The sequence below is a fragment of the Mchenga conophoros genome, linkage group LG23 (genome assembly GCF_057382185.1).
Source record: "Mchenga conophoros isolate Kocher_MC1m ecotype Shallow Benthic linkage group LG23, M_conophoros_male_GT1.1, whole genome shotgun sequence".
Lineage (NCBI taxonomy): Eukaryota > Metazoa > Chordata > Actinopteri > Cichliformes > Cichlidae > Mchenga > Mchenga conophoros.
In genome coordinates this window covers 33851687-33874902 of record NC_140547.1, presented here as the reverse complement: position 1 = coordinate 33874902, position 23216 = coordinate 33851687, and the positions used below count along the sequence as shown (strand labels likewise).

The 23216-nt window shown below is 42.8% G+C and overlaps 2 protein-coding genes across 6 annotated transcripts in view; one reads left to right on the top strand and one right to left on the bottom strand.

Annotated features, from left to right (window-relative positions):
- The first annotated feature begins 10 nt into the window (after nt 1-10).
- LOC146547699 (uncharacterized) lies at nt 11-8346 on the top strand. 2 transcript variants are annotated; one of them, XM_085264684.1, is made up of 7 exons: nt 11-135; nt 1021-1058; nt 4151-4240; nt 4731-5395; nt 5484-5621; nt 6095-6206; nt 8154-8346. In XM_085264684.1, the coding sequence occupies exons 2-7, from the start codon at nt 1022-1024 to the stop codon at nt 8225-8227; spliced, it is 1116 nt and encodes a 371-aa protein (XP_085120810.1). In that variant the 5' UTR covers nt 11-135; nt 1021; the 3' UTR covers nt 8228-8346. The 2 variants fall into 2 exon arrangements, with proteins under 2 accessions (XP_085120810.1, XP_085120809.1); XM_085264683.1 differs by lacking the exon at nt 11-135 and adding an exon at nt 883-903.
- Nucleotides 8347-8401: 55 nt separating this feature from the next.
- nbeal1 (neurobeachin-like 1) overlaps nt 8402-23216 on the bottom strand; it is a 61147-nt gene continuing 46332 nt past the window's right edge. For 2 of the 4 annotated variants that reach the window (XM_085264678.1, XM_085264680.1), the window contains 27 exons: nt 21267-21442; nt 20887-21175; nt 20501-20809; nt 20265-20414; nt 20018-20175; nt 19433-19557; nt 18357-18483; nt 18103-18251; nt 17875-18008; nt 17684-17785; nt 17395-17490; nt 17161-17285; nt 16924-17064; nt 16656-16786; nt 16394-16503; nt 15850-15967; nt 15648-15745; nt 15450-15566; nt 15260-15349; nt 15035-15144; nt 14318-14490; nt 13949-14043; nt 13456-13572; nt 13039-13200; nt 12448-12596; nt 12053-12188; nt 8402-11072 (listed from right to left, as the gene is read on the bottom strand). In XM_085264678.1, the coding sequence (XP_085120804.1) occupies nt 10968-11072; nt 12053-12188; nt 12448-12596; nt 13039-13200; nt 13456-13572; nt 13949-14043; nt 14318-14490; nt 15035-15144; nt 15260-15349; nt 15450-15566; nt 15648-15745; nt 15850-15967; nt 16394-16503; nt 16656-16786; nt 16924-17064; nt 17161-17285; nt 17395-17490; nt 17684-17785; nt 17875-18008; nt 18103-18251; nt 18357-18483; nt 19433-19557; nt 20018-20175; nt 20265-20414; nt 20501-20809; nt 20887-21175; nt 21267-21442 (3792 nt within the window). In that variant the 3' untranslated portion in view covers nt 8402-10967. Of the gene's footprint in view, nt 12189-12447; nt 12597-13038; nt 13201-13455; nt 13573-13948; nt 14044-14317; nt 14491-15034; nt 15145-15259; nt 15350-15449; nt 15567-15647; nt 15746-15849; nt 15968-16393; nt 16504-16655; nt 16787-16923; nt 17065-17160; nt 17286-17394; nt 17491-17683; nt 17786-17874; nt 18009-18102; nt 18252-18356; nt 18484-19432; nt 19558-20017; nt 20176-20264; nt 20415-20500; nt 20810-20886; nt 21176-21266; nt 21443-23216 lie in introns of all 4 variants that reach the window. The other 2 variants (XM_085264677.1, XM_085264679.1) reach the window with 1 other exon arrangement.

Sequence of the window (23216 nt, the reverse complement as noted above, 5' to 3'; positions counted from 1 at the left end):
CGCTTACGTGAGTGTGTAAACTAGCCAATCAAACTGTACTAACGCTCGTTTTAAATTACCGCGTCAGCCGGTAGTGCGGAGTTAGCACGTCTCCGAGTGGAGGGCTGCTTACGGAGTCACCGCCCCGCCGTGTGTGTGAGTATAGACATCTAGAAAGTTCAGTGTGTTTCCTAATAAAGGTCAAATCCTTCACGCGTTACTCTGACCAGCGAAGAAGCGCAGTGATGTCAAAAATGACCTTGAACTTTTGAACTGTTTTTTAAATCATCTTTGAAGCACCACGAGTTCACGAGAGATATTAAATCTGAGGCATTTCAGAAGAATCAAGTTAGAAGTTACTCGCTTTTTAATCATTGCTAATAAAAAGTGAATATTAACCACCATCTACACCCCATGTCCTGATGGCTACAGGGTTACAAAGTTGAACAAGCGCTCTACACCAACATCAAAGGTCTGTGAAATACCTCAGTCACCCCCAAAACAACCTTTAGTGGCCTCCAGCGTCACGTTTACCATCTGTTGTAACCTCTCTGTCCACATTCACAAATATTGATTGAGCTCCCTTGATTAAACCAAGTGCTATTCACCCTTCACATGCTTGCATGCCCTAGAAAACAGAATGCATACAGTATCATAGGATGTCAAGGAAAACTAGGTGTTTGATAACTTTGGGTCAGAGGCCAGTGGCTGACAGTGACAGCCAACATTTAGTGCTGAGTTCAAATCTTTATCAGTTTAGAGTGAAGGCAAAGGTCATCAAATATCAGTCAATAAAGAGCTACAGGAGATTTAGATTAGATTAATCAGTAATCTCTTTAAAAAGGTTTATGACCAAGAAAGACACATATTAATAGGTGGCCTTTTCTTTCTGAACTGCTGCAGCATTCCTCATTACAGCCTCAGGTAAGCAGGATACAAACGAGGTTAAAAACAACTCCGTTAAGGAGAGCCTGGATACATTTGTAGGTTGTATAGGCTTATGAAGAAGAAGTAAAACATTTTCTTCCAATTTCCTTACAGGATGTTCAAGTTAGTGCTACTGCTCCTGGCACTGTCAGGTAAGATCTCACTGCCTTCACCTTTCACTGGTGCAGTAAAACTTGCCTATTTATTTGTGGCTAGATATTTGTTTCATATCATTACTGCTCACCTAATTTTCAGATGATGTGTTTCTGAGGCAAATGTTGTTGCCAAGTCGCAACAACAGTTGCCTCAGGTGCTTTATATTGTAATGTTAAGACCCTGCAATAATAGAGAGAAACCCCAACAATTAAACAACCCCCTTTGAGTAAGCACTTCGTTATGGTGGGAAGGAAAAGCTCCCTTTTAACAGGGAGAAACCCCCTGCAGAACGAGGCTCATGTGGCGGCAGCAATTTTACGCAACCGCTTGGGTGTAATGGGAGAAAGACAGGACAAAAGATGCACTGTGGAAGAGAGGCCGAGATTAATAATGACTAATGTTTAAATGCAGAACGCTTTCTTAAGCCTAATCTTCAACATAAAGAAGGTTACAGTCTCCCGAATCCTTGGGGAAGAGGGGCCTATTTCTCTACATATCAGTTTATGATGAGTTCATGAAATAAGTGCAAAATACAGAACAGATTTTATCTTAGAATCATGCAATTCCGACACAGCAGATCTAGATATAAAAACATTTTGATATCCAAACTTCCATCCCTATATTTCAATTATCTTTAAAAACTAATACAATTATGTGAAACATCAGTAGGGTTCAGTCAATATATTAACTTTCCTGGCTGGTCAGTGTCAAATGTTTTATTTATTTTGAGGTGTCCTTGACATAATTAATGTTGGCTCTGTTGTTTCTTGCCTTGGCAGCAGAGGCGGAGCCAGACATTTGAAACACCCGGGGCTTAGCCCAAAAGGGTAGTATGCATGTGGGATTTTTTTTTTTTTTTTTGGGGGGGGGGTTAGAAATGAGTGAAAGATTAATAGGCTCTGTTTTGAGTTTTGTTCAAAAAAGAATGTCTTCTTATAGGGAAAAATATATATCACATGTGCAGGACACCTTAAACTAGTTTTTTAATTAAGCAGCAAGGCAGAACAAGGTCAGGGCTGTATCAAGACATGAGGACTAAACCCCAATTCAACCAGACCCAGAACTGATCCAGAATTAAAACAGGACTACAAGAGTTCAAAATCAGGAGTACTTGGGATTTAACCAAGACAGAACCACAATCAGAACTAGATGATAGTAGCACTAAAAATCATCATAGACCTGCACTACACTTGTTTAATTCTACCAAAGTACACTATTTAGATTGAGAAAAGTTTATATAATTATTTAGCCTTGTTGTGCAAACAAGCCGGCAAAACTTAATAAATATAGAATTTGAAAAATAACAAACCTAAAAAGAAACACTAGGTACGAGATACATGAGTACCTATGATACGGTGGTACTTTTGGCAAACGACCATTTGACTAACATGTGTGTCTCACCTGCTCTTGTTCCATCTCTGTTCTGTCCTCATTCTCCATCTCCCTCTCTGTTCCTCTCTCTCCCTCTGTGTGCTGACAATCATCAAATATACAGGTGAAACCAGATATTTACAAACTCTTCAGATCAAAACACAAACACTTTTTTAATTGCAACATCAAATCAGACTAAATGTTTATTTTTTTTGATTGATAAATATAAAAAACACATTTGTTAACTTTAAGAGTAAAGAGAGAAACTATCTGTATTTCTTAATTGTAAATGGCACCAAATTGTATTCAAAATTGAGCCACACTTATGGAGGTCCACAGTTCTTTTTCTGGTGTTTTGGTTGATATCGCTTGGTTTTCCCATTTCAAAGAAACAGGCTCTGTGTTTTGCCTTATATGCATCCACAGCTGTGCCACCACTTTACTCACATGGACTCTACTAACCTATCAGAAGCTTCTTCAGCTCAGCTCAATCGTCTGGAGTTTTCTTATTAATTAACAATAAACTTAGTGTATATGTACTCCTAAATTTGATGAAAGTGATAAAAATAGATCTCTCTCTCTCTTTATTCTGACATTTAACTAATTCAAAATATATTTCAATATTTATCTAAAACAAAAGTTTACTCTAAATTGATGTTGTACAGTAAAAATATTTTATGTTTTCTCCCTAAAGTGTATGTAAATATCTGGTTACAAATGTGAATATCCTGCTGTGTACTGAAACCCCTCTTGTTTTGCATAGAAATATACTGAACAACATACAAAGCATAATATATAAAATAACATTTACCTGAGTTTTTTCTTTGAAAGAACCCTCTAATGTCCATTCTTATATTTCAGTACATAACTGAAACCGATTTAGTCGGGGAGGGTAAGAACTGAAAATATGAAATAAACACACGTAAGCTAAGACTCTCTTAAAAAAATAGCATTTGTTCGGCTTTTCATTTCGCCATTTGTTGATTCACTTGAAGAGCGAGTAACGTAATATTGGTCAAGTGATCAGTTTGATATCAATCTTTCATGATGCACCGTCATATTTACATTATTTGTACAGTAGGAATGATTTGCTTTGGTACCTGGTCAAACTTAAGCTCTCCTTAGTATGGCTGGCTCCGTTTCTCCAACAGCGCACTCACTGCTGGCAGCAGCTGCCCCACCCCCTCTCTCAGTCGCTTAGTGACTGAGCTCGGATCATACCAATATCAGGGGGGATTCACGCACAGTCGTAAATTCCCACAGTGTGCACTATGTGCTTCGAATATTGTGTGTACTTTTTGTTTTATACAGTTGTCAGCCAGGCATCTAACTATGAAAAAATTACACTCCAAAAGACCCCGGGCTTCTGACAAAACAACCCGGGCTTAAGCCCAGTAAGCCACCCCCACGCTCCGCCCCTGCTTGGCAGCAAAACAACTGACAGTAAACATTCTGTAGTTCCCTAATGGAAGTACAGAACGTAGACTTTGACCGTTATCATTGATTTATCACACTGTTAAAGAAAGGTCGTGGCCTATATATCAGCATTGCACAATAGTTAATAATTGACCTAAAAGGCCACACATTTATGTATCCATCAACTGGCAAGCTTAGTGCTATAATGTTAATCAAGTCGAACACCAGTGTCGAAGGCAGGGTGTGCAAATGCAGCTTCATGTATATTATAGTTATATAGTGTAACTGTAATCCTTTGCAGGCCTCCAAGCTGTCCCAATCAAAACCCCTAGAGGTTTGAAGAAGTCATCAAGTGATGTCCATCAATTCCTTCCTGATGGCTTTAGACAAGGTACAGAGCTTACTTTTACCTCCTACCTACATGATCCTACTGACACAGGCCAATTTGGCCAAGACTGAAATATCTCAACAACTTTTGGTTGGATTCAAATTACATTTTTCACATTTATTCACGTTCCCCAGTGAATGAATCCAAATGGTTAATGGTTAATGGTCATCCTCTATTAGGGCAGCCAGTAGCTGACATCTCAAGAACTAACATATTATCCTCTCAAATTTGGTAGAGCTATTGAGCCCCCTCAGGATGATTTTTTTTATTGTAATGACTCTTTGCCTTTCTATTCAGTCCCAGGACATTATTGAGGTTTAACTAAAAATAAATTGTTAGGTATTTTTTCATCATGAACAAAGAAATGAACATGATAACCTGTTTAACATGATTTTGATCACATTTAGCTTAGCGAATGTACCCTCTAAGTCACCTCTAGAGTATCGTTATGATTTTAGAAGCTTGTTTACTTCCAATGTCTTTTGTCTTTCAGCCGATGCTGATGTTCCGGTCCAAAGGAGTGGTGGTAGTTGGGTCCGTGTGGAAAATCCTTCTCATCTCCCAGATGGTTTCAGGCAGGGAACCGAACCCTCTATGAAAGTCAGAGATGGCTTCAGGCAGGGAACCGAACCCTTTATGAAACTCAGAGATGGCTTCAGGCAGGGAACCGAACCCTTTTTGAAACTCAGAGATGGCTTCAGGCAGGGAACCGAACCCTTTATGAAACTCAGAGATGGCTTCAGGCAGGGAACCGAACCCTTTATGAAACTCAGAGATGGCTTCAGGCAGGGAACCGAACCCTTTATGAAACTCCAAGATGGCTTCAGGCAGGGAACCGAACCCTTTATGAAACTCAGAGATGGTTTCAGACAGGGAACCGAACCATTTCTGCCTCTCCAAAGAGGCTTCAGACAGGGAACCGAACCCTTTATGAAACTCAGAGATGGCTTCAGGCAGGGAACCGAACCCTTTATGAAACTCAGAGATGGTTTCAGACAGGGAACCGAACCATTTCTGCCTCTCCAAAGAGGCTTCAGACAGGGAACCGAGCCCTTTTACAGCTTCATCCAAAGAGCAAAAGTGGCATGTCAGGGGGAGATTATCAACAACAAGTGCTATGAGTTCAACCCTACACCGCTGTCCTTCAAGGATGCTCAGGTTAGACTATGTACCATTCCAAAAACATATAAAAAGCTAATCCCCTGTTCATTTAAAGGATGTAAATTAAATGTTTCTCAATCTACAGGCCAAATGCAGAACTCTTGCCCCACATGCCGAGCTTGCTTCTGTAACCAGTGGTGATCTGCATTCCCATCTGATTTCCCTGGTGACCATGGGTGGTAAGAAGAGCCCTGTGCTAACCTGGCTGGGAGCCACAGTCACGGCAAGTTTATCATGTTAATTGGCGACCTATATAGGTATATAAGGTTTTCTCAAAACATGTGGTGCTAAAACAACAGTGTGTTTTTCAGGGTGTTTTCTACTTACTTATACCACAATTTTACTCCAGTTCTTAGTGGCTGTAATGCCAGCAGTCTGGTCATGAGCTGTGTCAATGAATGGAGGCCAAGGAGAGTGTCATCAGATATCTTATCAGCAGGACTCATAGTGTTATTCTTACCTTGATGAGACATTGACCTTCAAACTTTTATCTTAAAGTATTGCAATTGTTGTGTCCTGTGACTAAGTGATGTTTTAAAACAAGTGAAGTGGTAATATGGTCATATTAGCCATACTTTTCTTCATAGAAAGGGTCTCATATGCTAACATTTTATTTTTATTGACAGTTTACAAACAATTGGGTTATTTAAGACTACATTTTGTTTTAACCTTTCATATGTATTCTGCACTCCACAGAACCAAGAGGCGTCATGGGTGGACGGGTCAGAGTGGGGTTTTAGCGACTGGATGCCAGGCCACCCCAACATTCACACTGACAAACCTGTCTGTGTGGAGATGTTTGAGCTAGGTAAGAACCACGCTACTCTCACACTAATTACTAATTTATTCCAGCATTTTCCAGAGAGTAACTTTGAAACACCTCTGCTTTAAATTCAATTCAGTTTTATTTTTATAGTGCCAGATTGCAGCAACAGTTGCCTTGAAGGCTCTTTATGTTGTAAGATAAAGACCCCACCATAATACAGCACTTTTGTGTTGTAGCTACAGCCTCACTTAATTTGGTGTGAGTTGTTAGGTAATGGCATTGAACTTTAGACCTCGATATTGCCGTTTTATGCTTTAATAGCCTGCTTGCAAAAGTACAGTACTGTTTTATACACTGCTCAAAAAAATTAAAGCAACACTTTGGTAACACATCAGATAAGATTAGATCTATACTGATATGGACTGGTTAATGTGTTAGGAATGAAGGGATGCACGTCGTTTCATGGAATTGAAAATTACCAGCCTACAGGGGGCTAAATTCAAAGCCACACCAAAATATCAAAGTAATTAATTGCAGTACCTCAGAACGGCAATCTGTAGTATGTATTGGCTTGTAAGCATACCTGACAATGCTAGGGAAATGCTCTTAATGAGATGACATTTGGGGGCTGGGTATGACTGAGCTCCTGGACAGCCTTAGGTACAACCTGGCAGCATCTAATGGATGAAAACATAAAGTCCCCACGGTGTTCTGTCGGATTTAGGTCAGGCAAGTGAGAGTATGCAGAACTGCCTGCATACTCTCATCACAGGCCAGGAGGAATCCAGGACCCAATGCACCAGTATAGATCTGACAGTGGACCCAAGTATTTCATCCTAATCTGTAATGGCAGTCAGGGTGCCTTTGCCAAGTCTGTAGAGGTCTGTGTGCCTCTCTCGACCCACCACCAAACTTGTCATTCAGAATGATGTTACAGCAACGTTCTCCAGGCGCTTTCACATATGTCACATGTGCTCAGGGTTTCATCTGTGAAAAACACAGGGCACCAGTGGCGGATCTGCCAATTCTGGCATTTTGTGGCAAATATCAATCAGGCTCCATGGTGCTGAGGAGTGACCGGGGTCCACTAAAGGACGTCAGGCCATTAGACCACCCTCATGAAGTCCGTTTGTGATTGTTTGGACAGAGACATTTACACCAGTGACCTGCTGGAGGTCATTTTGTAGCTCTAACAGTGCTCATGCCATTCCTCCTTCACAAAAGAGCAGATATCAGTCTTTCTTAAGGGGTAATGGCCTTCCCCTGCCCTGTCCAGCCCTCCTAGAGTAACTGTCTGTCTCCTGAAATCTCGTCCATGCTTCAGACTGTGCTGGGAGACACACCAAGCCTTCCGGCAATGGCGTGATTGATGGGCCATCCTGGAGGAATTGGACTGCCTGTTCAACCTCCGTAGGGTCCAAGTCTCACCTAATTCTAGCTGTAGTGACACTGAGCCTAGCTAAATGCAAAACTAGTGAAAAATAGTAAAAAAAACATCAGTGGTCTCCAGCTGTGAAAACATTCCTTTTTTTAGCAGTTGTTTCATTGTTGCCCCTGTTGTTAAACACCAAGCAGTTGAAGCTGATTAACAAGCCCCTCTGCTACCGAACTGACCAGACCAAAAGTTTAGCTGACTTGATTAAGGAGTGTTCATTTCATTTTTTTGAGCAGCGTTTGAATTATGGATTCTACCACTGAAAGGCAGTGGTTCTATATTATAACTTTTCCCGCCTCAAATTGTAAGAGACTTAAAAATAATAATAGTTTGCCAACTAAAATGCCTGATCTTCTTATTCATCTCAGTAATGAGTGCTATATTAGACAAGGGTTCCTTTTGTGAGGCATGTGTCATAAAAGCACCTTTTAAACAAAGCTTTATAGAGTACTGTCTGTGTCACATAAAATTGATAAGACACCTAATAAAAAACTGGGATTATCTTTATCCTGCTGGACTAATCTACTATGATCCTTTTCCTATCCACACTGCAGACAACAGCCGGTGGACTACTGCCAACTGTGATCTGAAGAGAGCGTCCATCTGTACGTACATGATTCCTACGTAAGAGAAATCGCAAAGAAGCAACGTGAGACGGGCTCGCGGGTATCATTTCCTACGATACCTTTGTGTTCCCTGCCACAAGCTGATTGTGCATTCTTGAATAAAAACACAGCATATTACTCATCTGTGCGTTTCTTCTTCCTATAAGTTTATTCCCTAAGAAATGAGTAAAAAGTCCTTTGAATTTAGACAAGACTTTAATGATTATTTTCCACTTGTTTATACAAAGCAGTTTTTACAGATTAGGGAGCAAAGTTAAAACAATCTGTTACAATTTAGTACCTGGAAAGTGCAAAAGTACATTTTAACGACGCCAAAATAAAAATCATGCTGTACATTATATACTGTATTCATAAATAATCACAGATATACACACATCCATTTTGGTGACAGTTACAGAGAATGTAGCTAAGACACAAAATAGTACTTTGATTTTTCTTGGAAGTCCCATATTCTTGGTTCCCGGTGCAACTGCGACGGACTAATGTGTGGAATGCTGCTTTCACTTGATTCACAACAAAGTTTGGGACGAAGGAGAAGGAGAAATCTACCTCTATGTGGACACCACGCTGGGATAAAAGGCACTCTGTTGCAGTCGTGGAATAACTCAAACAGTGGTCTTTGAATGAAAAATGTGAATAAACAAAAGAAAAATAAACTGCATTAATAGAACATTTTGTGCACCTTTCACAGAAATCTCTTAAAGGAGGACACAGATTGGTCTTTGCAATCCACCAAACTGACATTTAAATAAAACAAAATACAAAAATCAGAAAAAAACAAACAAAAAAAAAACGAGAGAAAACCGTTAGAGCGACTCTGTGCCCAGTGCCAAACCCACAGGGCTGCAAAAGTTCACAGAATCAGACAGGAATAAAAAAAACATTTGGCAACGGAAAATAAACTCTCACTCGCACACTCACTCGCTCAGGTATGGTGCAAAATTATGAATCACACAGCAGTTTCATACTGCGGTATATTACAGAGTAATGCAATCACATTCACATGCATGTTTGTCCCAGTTGACCCAAACATTCTTGAGGCCCCACACAAGGAAAACTCTGAAATCAGTCACTTTAAAATAAACAGGAAAACGAGCGAGAAGCACAAATAATAAAAGAGAGATGGGGTTTGAGGCAATGATGAGAGCTAAAGGCATTCAGAAGGGGAAGAGAGGGAGTCCATTTACAGTCCCAGTTTAGCCATAGGAAGACTGGAAAATAGAGGATCTGACTGAGCGAGGCATGCTGGACAGAAATAGAGGAAAGGAAGCACCGACAGGCATGCGATGAAGGAGCTGTATTGCTGATAACACTGACATCTCGTAAAGCCCTTAAGGATTTCTACTTTCTCCTTCATTTCTAAACAGTTAGAATAGTTTTTAAATATGTCACTCATGAGACAATGTGTGAAAAAAACTGCTACTTTCACTTATGGATAGAAACAGATTCAAGTAACTTAAAAACATTCAATGAAGTACAGAGAAACGTGACGTTATAGTCGTTTTTCGTTGCACTGCTGTGATAAGTCTTCATGTCAAAGCTTGTTGTGATTGAGAATGTAGTGTTTTTTATTTTTATTTACAAAACTAGATCTTAAATGATATGCTAATGACAAAACATTAAAAGTACTTTTTGTAAAATCCCGTCAACAAAAATTAACTGAAGCATCCAACAGAATGTGAATGGATTTGTTTACACGAGATATCAACCAATTTTCCCACGAGGTGATGAAGCGAGTCATTATTTTATCGTTTAACCAGGCAATGCCTCTTGAGGAAACGGTGCATCATGTTAATATCAATGTTAAAATTATAATGTTTGGTAAAAACACTGCCACCTAGTGGTGAAACTGTTAGTTACACTTTGGAAAGGGGAGGGGGGACTACAAAAAGTACCTTTAAACACCTTTTCTGATGTTTCTCAACAAAAAACGTCAGCTACACCCCAAATGTAAAAACGAAAAAACAAACAAACAAAAAACTGACTTCTGCATCACTATTTCTTGTCTAATCTCAAAACCAAAATGCCATGCATATGAACAGATGCCAAGCTGCTGGGCATGCGCACGCACACAGACATACACACACATAAACCAAACTCCCAATAAAACATCACTAAAAGATCACACACACACACGGGTATATAAAAACGATAGAAAAATGCAGACAGTTTGGTCTTGTGAGTGGTGGAGCCGTCTTACTGCATAAGGCTGCGTGGTGGCAGCTTTGAGGCAACCATGAATCGTCCTGGCCTGCAGATCACAGGCCGAGTGTCTGCACCTAAGGCTAACTGAGGGGGTGGGGGAGCAAAAAGGCCACTTGAAACAATATTTTTAAATAGCACACAGCAAAACTGTGTGCAAACACACATCCATCCATCCCTGCATACATACAAGAGAACAGTTAGTTAACCGTTAAATGAGGCTGACTGTAGTAAAGATTCTGATGACGAGGGCAGCTGTGGCGTGTGCGAGAAGTGGGCAGTGGTGTGGTTTTGCTGAGGCTGGCGCTACTTCTGCATTGGAACCACGGCGCCAGCGCCATGCGATCACAATCTAAAGCAAGAGCACTCAAATGCACATGTGGGCATGCAGGCTTTGTGGTGCTCCTGCACCCCAAAACCTACCCCCTGATAAAACCGTGGGAGGTGATGGGAGAAAGAATCTGCTCGGATATGAAATGACAATGTGCGACGTGCTTGAAGGGGATGGTTTAAAGGCTCGGGGGACAGGCGGGGAACGGGTCAGTTGTGGTCTTGCTGGGTGTTGTACACCGTCTCCCCCGAGGAGATCTGAGTCAGTCTCTTGCTGGAACCCCACAGCTTCCGTGTGATCTGGCCCGAACGCATCTGGGAAGAGTGGAGGAGGAGGTGGAAGAAGTGAGGCGGAGGAAGGGGGGGGAGAGTGGGGAAAGAAAAGCGTGAAGTCAAAGGAAACAGGGGGAGGGGGGTGAGGGGGTAACATGATTCATGAGTGATCGATTAGTTCATTGGAGCTTAAATGACTAGTGAGGCAAACAAAGAAAAACAAATCAAAGCTCGAGTCACTTTGGTGCGAGTCAATTTGAATGGAAAAGATAAAAAACTGGAAGGCGCAGTGATTCCAAGGGGGACTGTCTGGATCAACCTCCTACATGTGTGCTAACACACTATTTACATGATCATATTAAGCCAGTGTGGCACAGGATTAGTGATTATTCGATTGTAGCTACACTGTAAATATGGCTTGAGTTTGCAGAATCGTTAATTAGTCTGTTTCACAGCATTTTTTGTTATAGTCCGTAGAGCACACTCAAAACACAGAATGTAATGACACTTCAGGTAGACAGCATCGGATGGAGTTTTGCACAGATGTCGAGTATTCGAAAATACAAAACAGAAACAAAAACACAGAATGAGGTGCACACAAGAAGTCGCTTCGATTTCACAGTTGTGGTTCTAGTGGCTGAAGGAATGTGGCTCAGATGTGTTTGTGTGCCTGTGTAGTTGTTTTGTGAGGAAGCCATATGACTGTGTGAGACAGCCATCCCTGAGAAGAACAGGTGACTGTGGGTTAAAAGGTCAACGTGGGGTATATGTGCAGCAGGTCTTGTGTGTGTGTGTGTGTGTGTGTGTGTTAAATCTATAGCAATAAAAGTGTTATAGGGGATGAACAGCACTAGAGCTTGCTAAGGTTTGTGGGAGGTGGAGGTGGGACTGAACACCAGTTGGTCACGTTGGTGGAGCAGGCGTGTTGGTGAACGAGCGCGGAGCGGGGCCAGTAGGGGGGACGCCATGAGCGGCGATCCCTCAAGGCTCTGAGCGATGTAGTTCCGCAGCGAGTTCTTTACCTCCGCCGGCTTGCCCACGGCCACGATGATCAGCTTGCCGTCCTCCAGTCCCACCAGCACATGGCTCTGCTCCTTGGTGGCTGAGACGCAGCACACTGGCACCCTCATGGCCATGGGCTCTCCGCACAGAGACAGGCTGCGGAGGAGAAACAAGCTCGAGGTTAATATCTGTAACCTTTCCATGCATATAGGACGCGCAGCTGCCAGCGAGCAATTTTTATTTGGGACGGTGTCGCTCGTTATGCTCCGAAACAGTTAAAACGTTAAAGCACAAAGGCCTCTACTCTTCAAAGCTTTCGATGAAAGGCTTTATAAAACAGAACAACTGGTGGAAGAGCCAAATACCAACAGCTAATGTTGATTCAAAATCACCAATATTGTTTCTATAAGTTTACCTGTAGAGGTCACGGATGGACAGGTATCCCTGCTCGCTGCCGATGACTACATACTCCCCAGAAACACACATGTCTGTCACCTGCTCCATCAGAGGCTCGCTGCAGAGGTGCTTCCCATTTACAGAGTACAGGTGGAGGGCGTTTTTATCCTGGCAAGAAGGGGGAACAGAAGAACATTTAAAACTTTAACTGCAGATCAAAGGAGTTTATATATCTGAATTCAGATTTAATCTAAAAGAAGTCTGACTATAAACCAACATATAAGCACATATGCCCTTGAAACGCTGCATTTCTCACGCTCCCTTCTGCTCACCTGTGCGCATACTTACTAGTCTAAGCCCAGTTATCAATGTGATCTTTAAGTGTCTGCTGGTCAGATTAGGTCTGTTCCATGGTGGCTTGTTCTGCGTTTCACGTGCACTGTGTTGTAATTATTAGTTTATATTTATTTAAATGTAGAGGTCTGAGTCAGCTTATAGCTTTTTGGCCTGCTCTGACTGTCAAAAAAAAACAGACACGTAGAGATGTGCAGAGAGTCCTACCCACCTTTTAGATTGTGTGTTAGCCTAAAAACTTAAAATGTGCACACACCTTGAGTGTTGCTTTGCCCTCCAGACAGGTATGAACCAGCATGTGACCCTCCCAGGACACAGCCAGGTGGAGGATAGAGAGCGGCAGCGAGCTGTCGCACGGTGGATGCAAGCAGCGCATGTACTGACCCCGGCGCACAGTGTGGATGATCACTGTCCCGTCCTGTTGAACGGAGAACAAAGCTCAAAGTAATGCATGTGTTTAGTTTAGGGGGGGGGGGCTTCAAACCTTTCAGGTCTGCCCGTCTTCAAAGACTCACAATTCCAGCACTAAACCCTTTTCCAGCTCATTGACTCAGCATGTGATTAGAATAGCTTTTCACACATTCTCACGGTGGTATTAGAATTTAAATGAGCAGACAGGATGAGATGAAAAGCAGCTGCAGGCCCTCAGCAGCAGTCAGGCGTGTAGACTTACCCGTGCTCCAGATACAGCCATGTCCAGCTCTGTGCTGATGCTGACGCTCACCACCTCGTCCGTGTGTCCATACAGCACCTGAATAGGTTTGGGATGGAGACCAACAGGAGCTCCACCCTGGCATAAAGACAAGTCCACAATCAAACCAAAAGATTTTTAATCAGCATTTTCTGTTAAAAAGTGAAATCATGGAATTGTTTTCATTCTTAGGTTCAAACTGGAATTAAAACTAAATCCAACTTAGACAAGAAGTCACAAACAGTTTCTAGTTAATAGCTCCTTATTAGGATTTATTTTTGCACTTTTATTTTCTTATTTCTGCACATACTGTGTACATTTTATTCTGTACATATGGTAATTATTCACTGTGCTTGACTTGCTTTTTCCACCCATGTGGGAAAGTACTCGATTTCTGTTGTAGGATTATAAAACGTATGACTGTGCAATGACAATTCAGAGTAATAACGTGTTGTAAGTGTGTTTCTGTGCGAACCTGCTGCAGAACCTGCCACACCATGCAGGTTGTGTCTCTGGAGCCAGAGATCAGATGGATGCCACAGTGGTCTGTTGACAAGCAGGTCACGATGTCTGAAGGAGAGATGAAAAAAAAAAAAAGCACAGGTTAAAACAAAAAAATAAATAAATAAAAAAATCACATACAGCAATACATTTCTTTTTGGGTTGATAATCACTTTTTCAGGTTTTTTACCATCTTGCTATCTAGAACAACTTAGAAGCTCTCAATTTAGAAGCTATCCAATCACATGCCTGCTCCTCGACCTTACAAACCTAACCTAGTGAGGGCAGGACTGTCATATCATAGTTTTCAATGCGGTGCGAGTGAAGACTTTTCCTTCTTTACCCATGTGCCGGATGTGCTGTCCTACAGTCTTTCCCTTAACCAGTGAAGTGACCCGCAGGCTGTTGTCCCAGTGCCCACCACTGAAGAGCAACTTTCCATCATGGGAGACCACAAACAATCCAGCGGTTACCTCCACACCGGGGGCGAAGGGTCCTGAAAGGAAGCGCTGGGTTCTGTGAGGAGATAATGACAAGAAGACAGAGATCACGCTACAGGCAGAATATCCATCCATCTAGATATAAAGGGCGTTACTTGATTTGCTCACTGCTTGCTGTTGCATGGTGTTTCACCAATTACAGGTAAAGAAAAATGCAGATGTTACATTCTATTAAAATATGTATTTCATGTTATATTACCAACATTTAGTTGTTTGTTATTATACTTAAGAGTCCTGTACAAGCTGATGAAACTGGGCTAAAAGTATTAGATTATAAAATATATACAATAATTTATATTACATAAAATAAAAGTATACACAAATAAACTCCATTATTATCATCATCATCATCATCATCATCATCATTAGTGTTATACACCCTGCTGATCCATGGATAACTGCACAGTGCCCACCATGCCCACTGCCTTGCAGGACATGCAAATCTATTCTAAATGAATTGAGAACCAGAGTCAAACCCAGTAAAAGTGCTTTATAGTATAAACAGACATGCTGACTTTTGATGATATGATATGCATATGATGATGGTGGAGTGTCCTTACTTGGTGTTAGAAACTGTGGGGTCCTTAATGAAGGTGAAGTAGTTGGAGATGTTCTTGTTATAAGGCAGCCACCCATGGGTCCCCACCAAGCAGTTCTGACTCACCGTTACCTGCAGACAGCATGAACACCACAAAGGCATCACTGCCACTGATCAGTCATTCCTCTTCACCTTTCCTTGATTCTTTTCTAAAACCAGAAAAGCCAAGTACAAAATCATGGCTCACCATGGTGTCTGGGCTCCCCTGGGTGATGAAGGAATGTGACTGATTCTTTGGGACCACAACCTTAACCAGCGGCACATTGTCACTGATGCCCTTCATAAAAACACGGTAATACGTTTGGTCAAATTTTAGCTCACAGCATCTGACATGTTAGGAAAGAAACTGCAGTATTTTATTTTATTTGAGCTAATACCTCAACAAAGAAGGACTTGAGGTCACTGAGGTGCTCAAACATGCTGGTAGGACACGAGTCCAACTGAGCTTTCCTTTTCTCCACTTCCTCCTGAGACAGGCGCACTGGATGGGGCTCCTAAACACACACACACACAAACTCAAATATCAGACTGAGAGCAGCAGATATTCACTAACAGATGCCAGAGTGAGTCTGCACCTTGAGTAACTGGCAGGGTGTCTGACCAAAGTTGCTGATCATGCCTTCCAGAGCCTTACGCTCCTTTTCATCAGTGATGGCGTCCAAGTCCACCGCCCCTGCAAACCCAGACCATTCTCTTAATACTAATAAATTACTGCACTTATAAACGCAACAGTCACGGTGAGATGTGACAGCCTGACGGCTGCTGTGGATTCGTTACCCTCATATGTGCAGTAGTAGAAGACGTTGAGGGCTTCCACCGCTGCAGGGCCCCTCTGTTTGTAACCAAAGATCAGATCAATCCACTCGTGGAGGTGGGCTGACACATACTCTGATTCCTGTAACAGAAAAAATGCGATTACAACCCAAACACTCCAAAGCAGATAGTGTCCATCTGCAGTTACAGGTTTTAGTCACAGGTAATCGAGTACTGCATCATTTCTTTCTTATACAAGAAACATATGTTTGATTTTTACCTGGAACTATTTGACTATTACTGCCTTCCTTCTGCATGCTTTCAAATGACTGATAGTTGTGTTAGATTTAAAATGTTGTGCTTCTAGGTGCATTATCACCATCTGTTTAATCTATATGATCTATTTAAAGCAGCTTTAAGAAGCATCCCGATATGTCAGCTAACTCAACTATTGTCTGGAAACAGTCAGTCTGCGATGCATCCAGACTTGCACTGTGAGAGTCTCTGCTGTGGGAATGATCCCTACGGAGTGACATCACACAGCAGTGGCAGTAAAACTGCATCTCACCAGAGCTTTGCGGTGCTTGTAGATGAAGTCTTCAGGGGACTTGGCCCATTTGGGCAGAACAACATCATTTACTCTTTCCTTGGAGATCTGCAGGCGACCCAGATCAAATCCTGCAACGAGACAACGAGAACAAAGCATGAGGATCTAATCGTATTTGTCTATGACAGCCACACAGAGCACAAAAAGGACTACATTTAAACTGGTGGTAGCTGTAATATCTGAAAAGATTTCTGCATACATACACCAAAAAGTGAAATCTCACCATTTTGGTTTTCTAAGAACTCTGGGAAGTAGAAGAACTCAGGGATGAGCTCCTTCACGTCGTTGGGGTTGTCCATGAGGGTCTGCCATGTGGCTGGGATGGAGTGGAACTGACGGTCTGCACAGTCGAACCTGGTACAGTCAGGGTGGTACAGATTAAGCTCTGCAGGCTTTCATGCTATGATTAGAGTCTACAGCCATACAGATAGATGCACATAAACAAGAGGAAAGAGGATGGGAAAATAAATCATGTATAATGAGACATTTACCGTCCACTCTGTAGCTGGATGTGCAGCGACGTGAAGGGCTCCACCCTGATCATGTAGTGCATCACGCCGGCAGCGTTAGAGTAGTGGGTGCCATAATGGAACCTGTCTATGGTTCCTGTTGGGTCTTCAAAACTTTCATACCTGACGGACACATTTAATGTGTTAGTTAATGCTCTCAATGATCAAGATGCTCGTCAGAACATTTGGATGTTAATTCAGTACGAGAGTGAAACGTACTTTTCTCTAACCGCCTTTGCGTTGCGTTCATTAAGCACAGCGACTGGTTTTGACAGGTCCCTGAATACCCGAGGATCAGAAAGGTCCAGCTCCTCTGAGGTGTAGTCCGCTAGAATCCAGGGAAACTGAACAAACGGCCACAAATGATTCAGTCAGAATGGAAATGAAATGAACCAAGAAAGCAGGCTTATGGGTTTCACAGCTGTACAGTATTGTACTGAGTGATGAACGTACCACCGGGTACTGAGCCAGGTTATTGTACGTTCTGCCGGCAATCGTGTTGAGCTGCATCAAGTAGTCAAAGTTGGAAATCTCTCGGTTCACCCATTTCTGTGACCAAACCAAGACACAAATCCTGTGAGCTCATTCTACTCAATGTTGCCCAAGAACCCTTTGTTCTCTGCAGACAGAGCTTAATATTTCAATGATTTTTTCCTCAGTGGTAAAAGACACTGTTGGTCTTTGGTCTTTTAGAAGCTGCAGAGTTTGTGTAAGAAGGCTGATACTGTTACTGAGTCCTGACCTGTGTGAGTCCGGAGGCTTTGAGGAGCTCCTGAGGAGAGCGGGTTTCATATAGGTTGAGGGATCGCAGCAGTAACATGCGGCTGTAGACTTTGTTTCTGGCCTGTAATAAAAACACAGTGTTAGTATCCTACTTTTTTCTTTCACTAATTTACTTGCTGCTCATAGAAAATAACACTTGTGTGCCAGCACCTCTTTTTTAAAGTTGAGGAAATAGTTGGTTTGGTCAATTAGGAAGATTTCCAGAGCTGAGCGCCGCAGGTTATAACGTCTAAGGTGGACCTCTCGGATTTGCGACAGAGGCCATTTGAAGTCATGACCCACTCCTTTGGGGGGGAAAAATGACACATCGAGCATTAAGTCTGTTCTGTCTTTCTCTCTTTTTGGCCTCCACCTCTCTCTCTCTCTGTGCTTCCTCACCTTCCTCCTTCTCCTGGCTGCTATCATAGAAGTAGATGTGCTGTGTGGTGAGTTCCAGGCGGCCGGGAACCACGTCCACTATCGTCACCAGCTCACAATCCTCCCACAACACCAGCTTCTCCTTCTGGCCCGCCTCATCTGCTTCAACCCTGCAGGAACCAGAGTGGGATGTTGCTTAGAAAGCCTTTCAATAACTCAGCACATCTACACGTGAATATGTTCTGTTGATCGACAGTCATTATTTGGTGACTGACTGGTTGTTGGCAGCAACAGGGTCGTCCTCTGGCAGCTCCAGGATGTCATCTTCCAGGTCGCTAACTTTGACTTGCTTCACTGCCTCCAGCAGCAGAGACTCTGGGTTTAAACGCTGCTGATGGACACCTGAGTAAAGCAAGTGAGACGGGTGGAAATTAAAAATTGAGGCGGCAAATTAATATTACGCAGCACTGCTAAAAATCAGCTTCTGTGCTCTCCTGTCAAGGGCCATCAAATGACAAAACCATACTGGGTTAGCTCAGCTCTACAGGTTTATGTACGCAATTTGTTTTTGGGGTTCCCATATAACCGTTCATATACTTTGTCTGGGCAAAAATGCAAATTGGAAGGATTTATTATAAGATTAAGCCCTAGAATAACAACATCAGTGTTTTTTACTCTTAGTTCCACAAATCTGTCAAAACACGTGGTGCTTAAACTAATCCATCATCTCTGAAGAGGAACTACTCAAAGGCAGACAAAGACCAAGATGATATCTGACATTATTCAGAGACACTGTTTAAGAAGACAACATGGGCCCAGAGGAGGCTGAATAGGAATCTGCTGCCCTGCTCGTGTCCCCAAAAACAGCTGAGAAGCAAACCTCTGATGCTGCAGTGATGTATGTGCACAGCAAAGCTGCAGCTGTGTTGCTCTGGTGGGACTGAGCTGTTAATCCTATGCAAGCATGTATTCATGCACTACACTGGGACAAAGCTAAGGTTCAAAATATCTTTAAAACACATGGATTTAAAAGATGGCTGCATAAGAGACCTGCTTCTAGAAGGACTCTGACTTGTTTCTCATATCTGTTTCTGTTAATCTGTTTATCGCAAGTAGGTTGGATGAGTGTGTTCATGATATACTGTACACACACACACACACACACACACACACTTCCCCTATCGTTACATCCACCCACTGATGCCTCTGTTAAAGCAGCGCCTGCTGCCAAACAGAGACTCTAAAGTCAAAAATATTCAAGCCTACATTTCTCTACAGAGACGACTCAAGTGGCAGGAGCTCGTCTAAACAGAGAGAGATATTTCAGAGAGAAAAAGAAATGCTATCTCACCCAGGTTGTCTCTCAGAGCACTGGCCTCTCTGTGAGCATCAAAGTTGTAGTTACGGACCAGCTTCAGTCTCATGCGGGAGTAGTTTTCAGCACTCGATACCCTCCAGTGCATCTCATCCTGGCGCCTGTTAAAAATGTTACATAGGAGACTTTAAATACCTCCAAATCACACTTAAACTTAAACCCATCTAATTCTATTCTATTTATGCACTTATATTTTTCCCTCCTCATACCAGTGTCATTCTTTCCATTTCGTCTTTCTGAGCCTGAAGCTCATATTGAGAGCATTTGTTTTTAGAAAGTGTACTTTATTTTTTTAGAAAGTGTACTTTATTGGTCCCCGTGGGGAAAATCCCTCTCTGCATTTAACCCATTCACTCAGTGAAGCAGTGGGCAGCCACTGGGCGCCCGGGGAGCAGTGTGTAGGGACGGTACCTTGCTCAGGGGTACCTCAGGGTAGCTGTTCAGGGGAATCGAACCCCCGACCTTCCGATCATGGGGCCACCACTCTACCTACTGAGCTATCCCTGCCCTTTTACAGCAACAGGAACCATACTATGGAAGAACAAGAGTTGAAATCAGTACCTGTCAGCCCAGGGCCCTCTCTCACACACCAGACCCCGCCGCGCTGCCTTCCACTGCCTCAGGGTGGCGTTATTCTGGCTGTGCTGCTGCTTCAACATGCTGTTGTAGCGGAGGTTCTCCTGGCGGCCACGGCGTGAGAAAGGCTCCACAAATTGCTCCTGAGAGACAGCAGACTTTAGATTTATTTTTATTTTTACAAAGAGGAGCTCTCTGAAGTCATCACCAATTCACGAACATGCCAGCTAACCTGGAAGCGGATCTTGCTCTCTCCTCTCTCCCGCTCTCTCTTATGCAGGCTGACCATGAAGGCCTCGTAGCACTCTTTCCAGTACAGAGCCATGGTCTCGTGGCCCTGACTGAACATCTCGATTTCATACTGCTTCATGTACGGAATAATCTGAAGACAGACAAAAGACGGGCAAAATGAGTAACTCTTTCATTTTTGTCCTGAAGCAACAGCAGCACTATATTCTAATCTCCTACATATTTATCGAGGTAGACACGCCATTCGGGTGAGTTGCAGTAAAGCTTGAAGTCGTCGAAGAAGGAGGGGCTCCCGTTGGTGTCGGGCAGCTGAGGCAGGTGCAGCTCCATGTAAAGGAGGCGGTGGACTTTGGAGAGCAGCGTTCGCAGCAGTGGAACCAGGAAAGAGTACATCTCCTCGGTCTGCTCCTGGATGGAGCGCCGCAGAATTCCCTCCACCTTCCCTAGCAGGTAGCATGCCTCGTCCTGGCTGGAAATCTCCTTGGTCTGCAGGATGCCGTTAAGCTTGGCGGTGGCCATGGCACACACCTGGGACAAAGGTTATTTATTACTGTGTGTGCATGCGATGCAGTATGACGATGGAGCACTGAACAAAAAAGGTTCACCTCTGGGTCTTCCTGAGCCATGAAGCCCAGGAGCAGTCTCAGTCCAACCTGGGAGAGCTGGAACCACTGGGAGCCAGAGGAGTACCACACCATGAGGCTGTCCATCAATGTCACCGCCTCTTCCAGCACCTTCTCTGTCCACAGTGCTGGGTTGATGAGACCCTCTGCCTGCAGGAAGTCTTGCACCATGTGAAGCAGGCGAACTGCATTCTCGGTGTGCTGCGGTAGCGTAGCAGCTGAAGCCTCTCGGTTGTCGCTCACCGCCCACTCCAACATACGCTCCATCAGACTAGAGGAGAAAGAGAGCACACGGAGATCATTCAACACTTTTTAAGCTTCGAATTTGCCCAGCACTGTTAAAACTCAAATAGAAGGCTGACCTGAGCTTGATTTGGTCAACAGGAAGGAGCAGCTCATTGGCAGTTCCCAGTTTGGTGAGAGCAGAGAAGACCTGACCACGCTCCAACCACGCTGAATCATCGGAGCCCTCGACGCCTCGCCACATCACACACAGGATGATCTCCAGCAACATGCTGCACAGCTCCTCTTCTGCACGCTAGGGGGCGACATTAGACCAAAGAAAGAGAGAGCTGTCATTAGATCAGTAGGGTCAAACACAGGTTTACTAAAGGCCACAGCGGAAATGACAATCACAACATGAGCCAGAGATATATGTGTAGTTTACTGACACGCTAATTGTCTTTAAAGATGAATATCCCCACATAAGCTTCCAGAATTCGCCTTCAGCAAAATGTATTAAGAACACAAAATTACAGTAGATTAGATTAAATAAAGTGCCTTTTATTCATCTAATGGAGAGTGTAACAGAACGTAATGTGAACAGGAATTAAGCAGCCTTAACGTTGTGCTTCGTATGTAAAAGAGTACTTTTTATTTTACCATTTAATGTTTTCAAGCTTTACTCCAACCTTCCTACAGCTTCACTATGACCCTCCTTTGATGGCAGATTAATTAGATAGTTTCCAAATTTTATGCTGTTCAGAATAGACTGGACTTCACATAGATATATAAAGTATTTCAGCCATTAATTATATGTAAAGACTACTGGGCACTGAATTCTGGGTAAACTGAGTAGCGGTTTGTGAAACAGGCTTAAGATTAAGCAGCGACTCCTTTTCCATAAACCACTTTGAAAATGTCAAATTAGAGGTTCTAACTGACAGCATCCTGCCGTGGGAAGAGACAGGTTGTCTCTCTCTGCTCTTCCCTGCAGTGAGACACTGAAGTGATGGAAAAAAGCTTACTAGATAAAAGTCAGCGGTGGGCACCCTGAGGTGACAGTGACATTTCCCTCAGTGAGTCGGAAGCTCATGCTGTTTACTAGCATTAACATCAGAATACTGACTACCATATACCATCGGACTGCAGGTTGAGATCAGTTGTTTTGAAAACTTGCAAGTGATAATTGGATTCAATCGAATAATCAGATCCATGACTGATGGAAGGTTTTCATTTACAGTTTGCACTCAGATTCCACCGACTGACATCACTACTGCATGTTTACCTTAGAGACCATCTGTTGGCATTTACGTCATTACTATTCCTCTGCAGGAACAGACGCTTCCTGCACCGTGACTCCAGTTCTTTAATTCTGTTTTAGAGAGTTTTAGGAGGAGATGCAAGCAGCCACAGTTTGTGCTGTCACTCTGTACAAAGATGTAGATGTAAAAAGGGATACAGGGGACATGTCCCCCCAAAAATGTGCGCATTTGTGATTTTTGTGTTTTCTTCACCAGAATGAAGAAAATGCAACAAACAAAATGTACTGGACCAGACTGTGTGGCAAGACCCCCGGTTTAACATCTTCTCTTCCCGTACCTCAATATTTGAATGAATCCTAAAGCCAAGCCAACACTTTTAAAAAAAAGACAGAATAGACATAACAACAAATTAAATCTGGGCATTAAAACTGTTACTCAGGCTGACCATTAGCTCCTTACAATGAATACACACGCACACGCACACACACACACACACACACACACACACACAGTGCTGGTTAACAGTCACTAAAGCCGCTGAACATTAGCCCCTAAAAAGGGAACCATTTTCTCCTGATTGAGTAATGTTTGCTTAAGATTTTGGAGCCTTAAAATTAAAACACAACATCTCTGAGCCAGTTTAAAAGTCTCTTATGTAATAGAGGCCAATAGGCTTGATGCTGAATGCAGAGACTGTAGGAATATCAATAAATAGTGAAAGATGGACTAATTGAGGACTTGTTGAAAATAACTATTTTTTTTATTCCTGGGCTCTGATATAGCAGCTTAACAGGATCCCCAGTTTAATATTCCTTATTGATTTTTTTT

Excerpts from the sequence above, each read along its gene's own strand:
- LOC146547699 (XM_085264684.1), top strand. The coding sequence starts at position 1,022 with ATGTTCAAGTTAGTGCTACTGCTCCTGGCACTGTCAG. Across the intron at positions 1,059-4,150 it reads ACTGCTCCTGGCACTGTCAG|GCCTCCAAGCTGTCCCAATC; the intron begins GTAAGATCTCAC and ends AATCCTTTGCAG. Across the intron at positions 5,396-5,483 it reads TGTCCTTCAAGGATGCTCAG|GCCAAATGCAGAACTCTTGC; the intron begins GTTAGACTATGT and ends CTCAATCTACAG.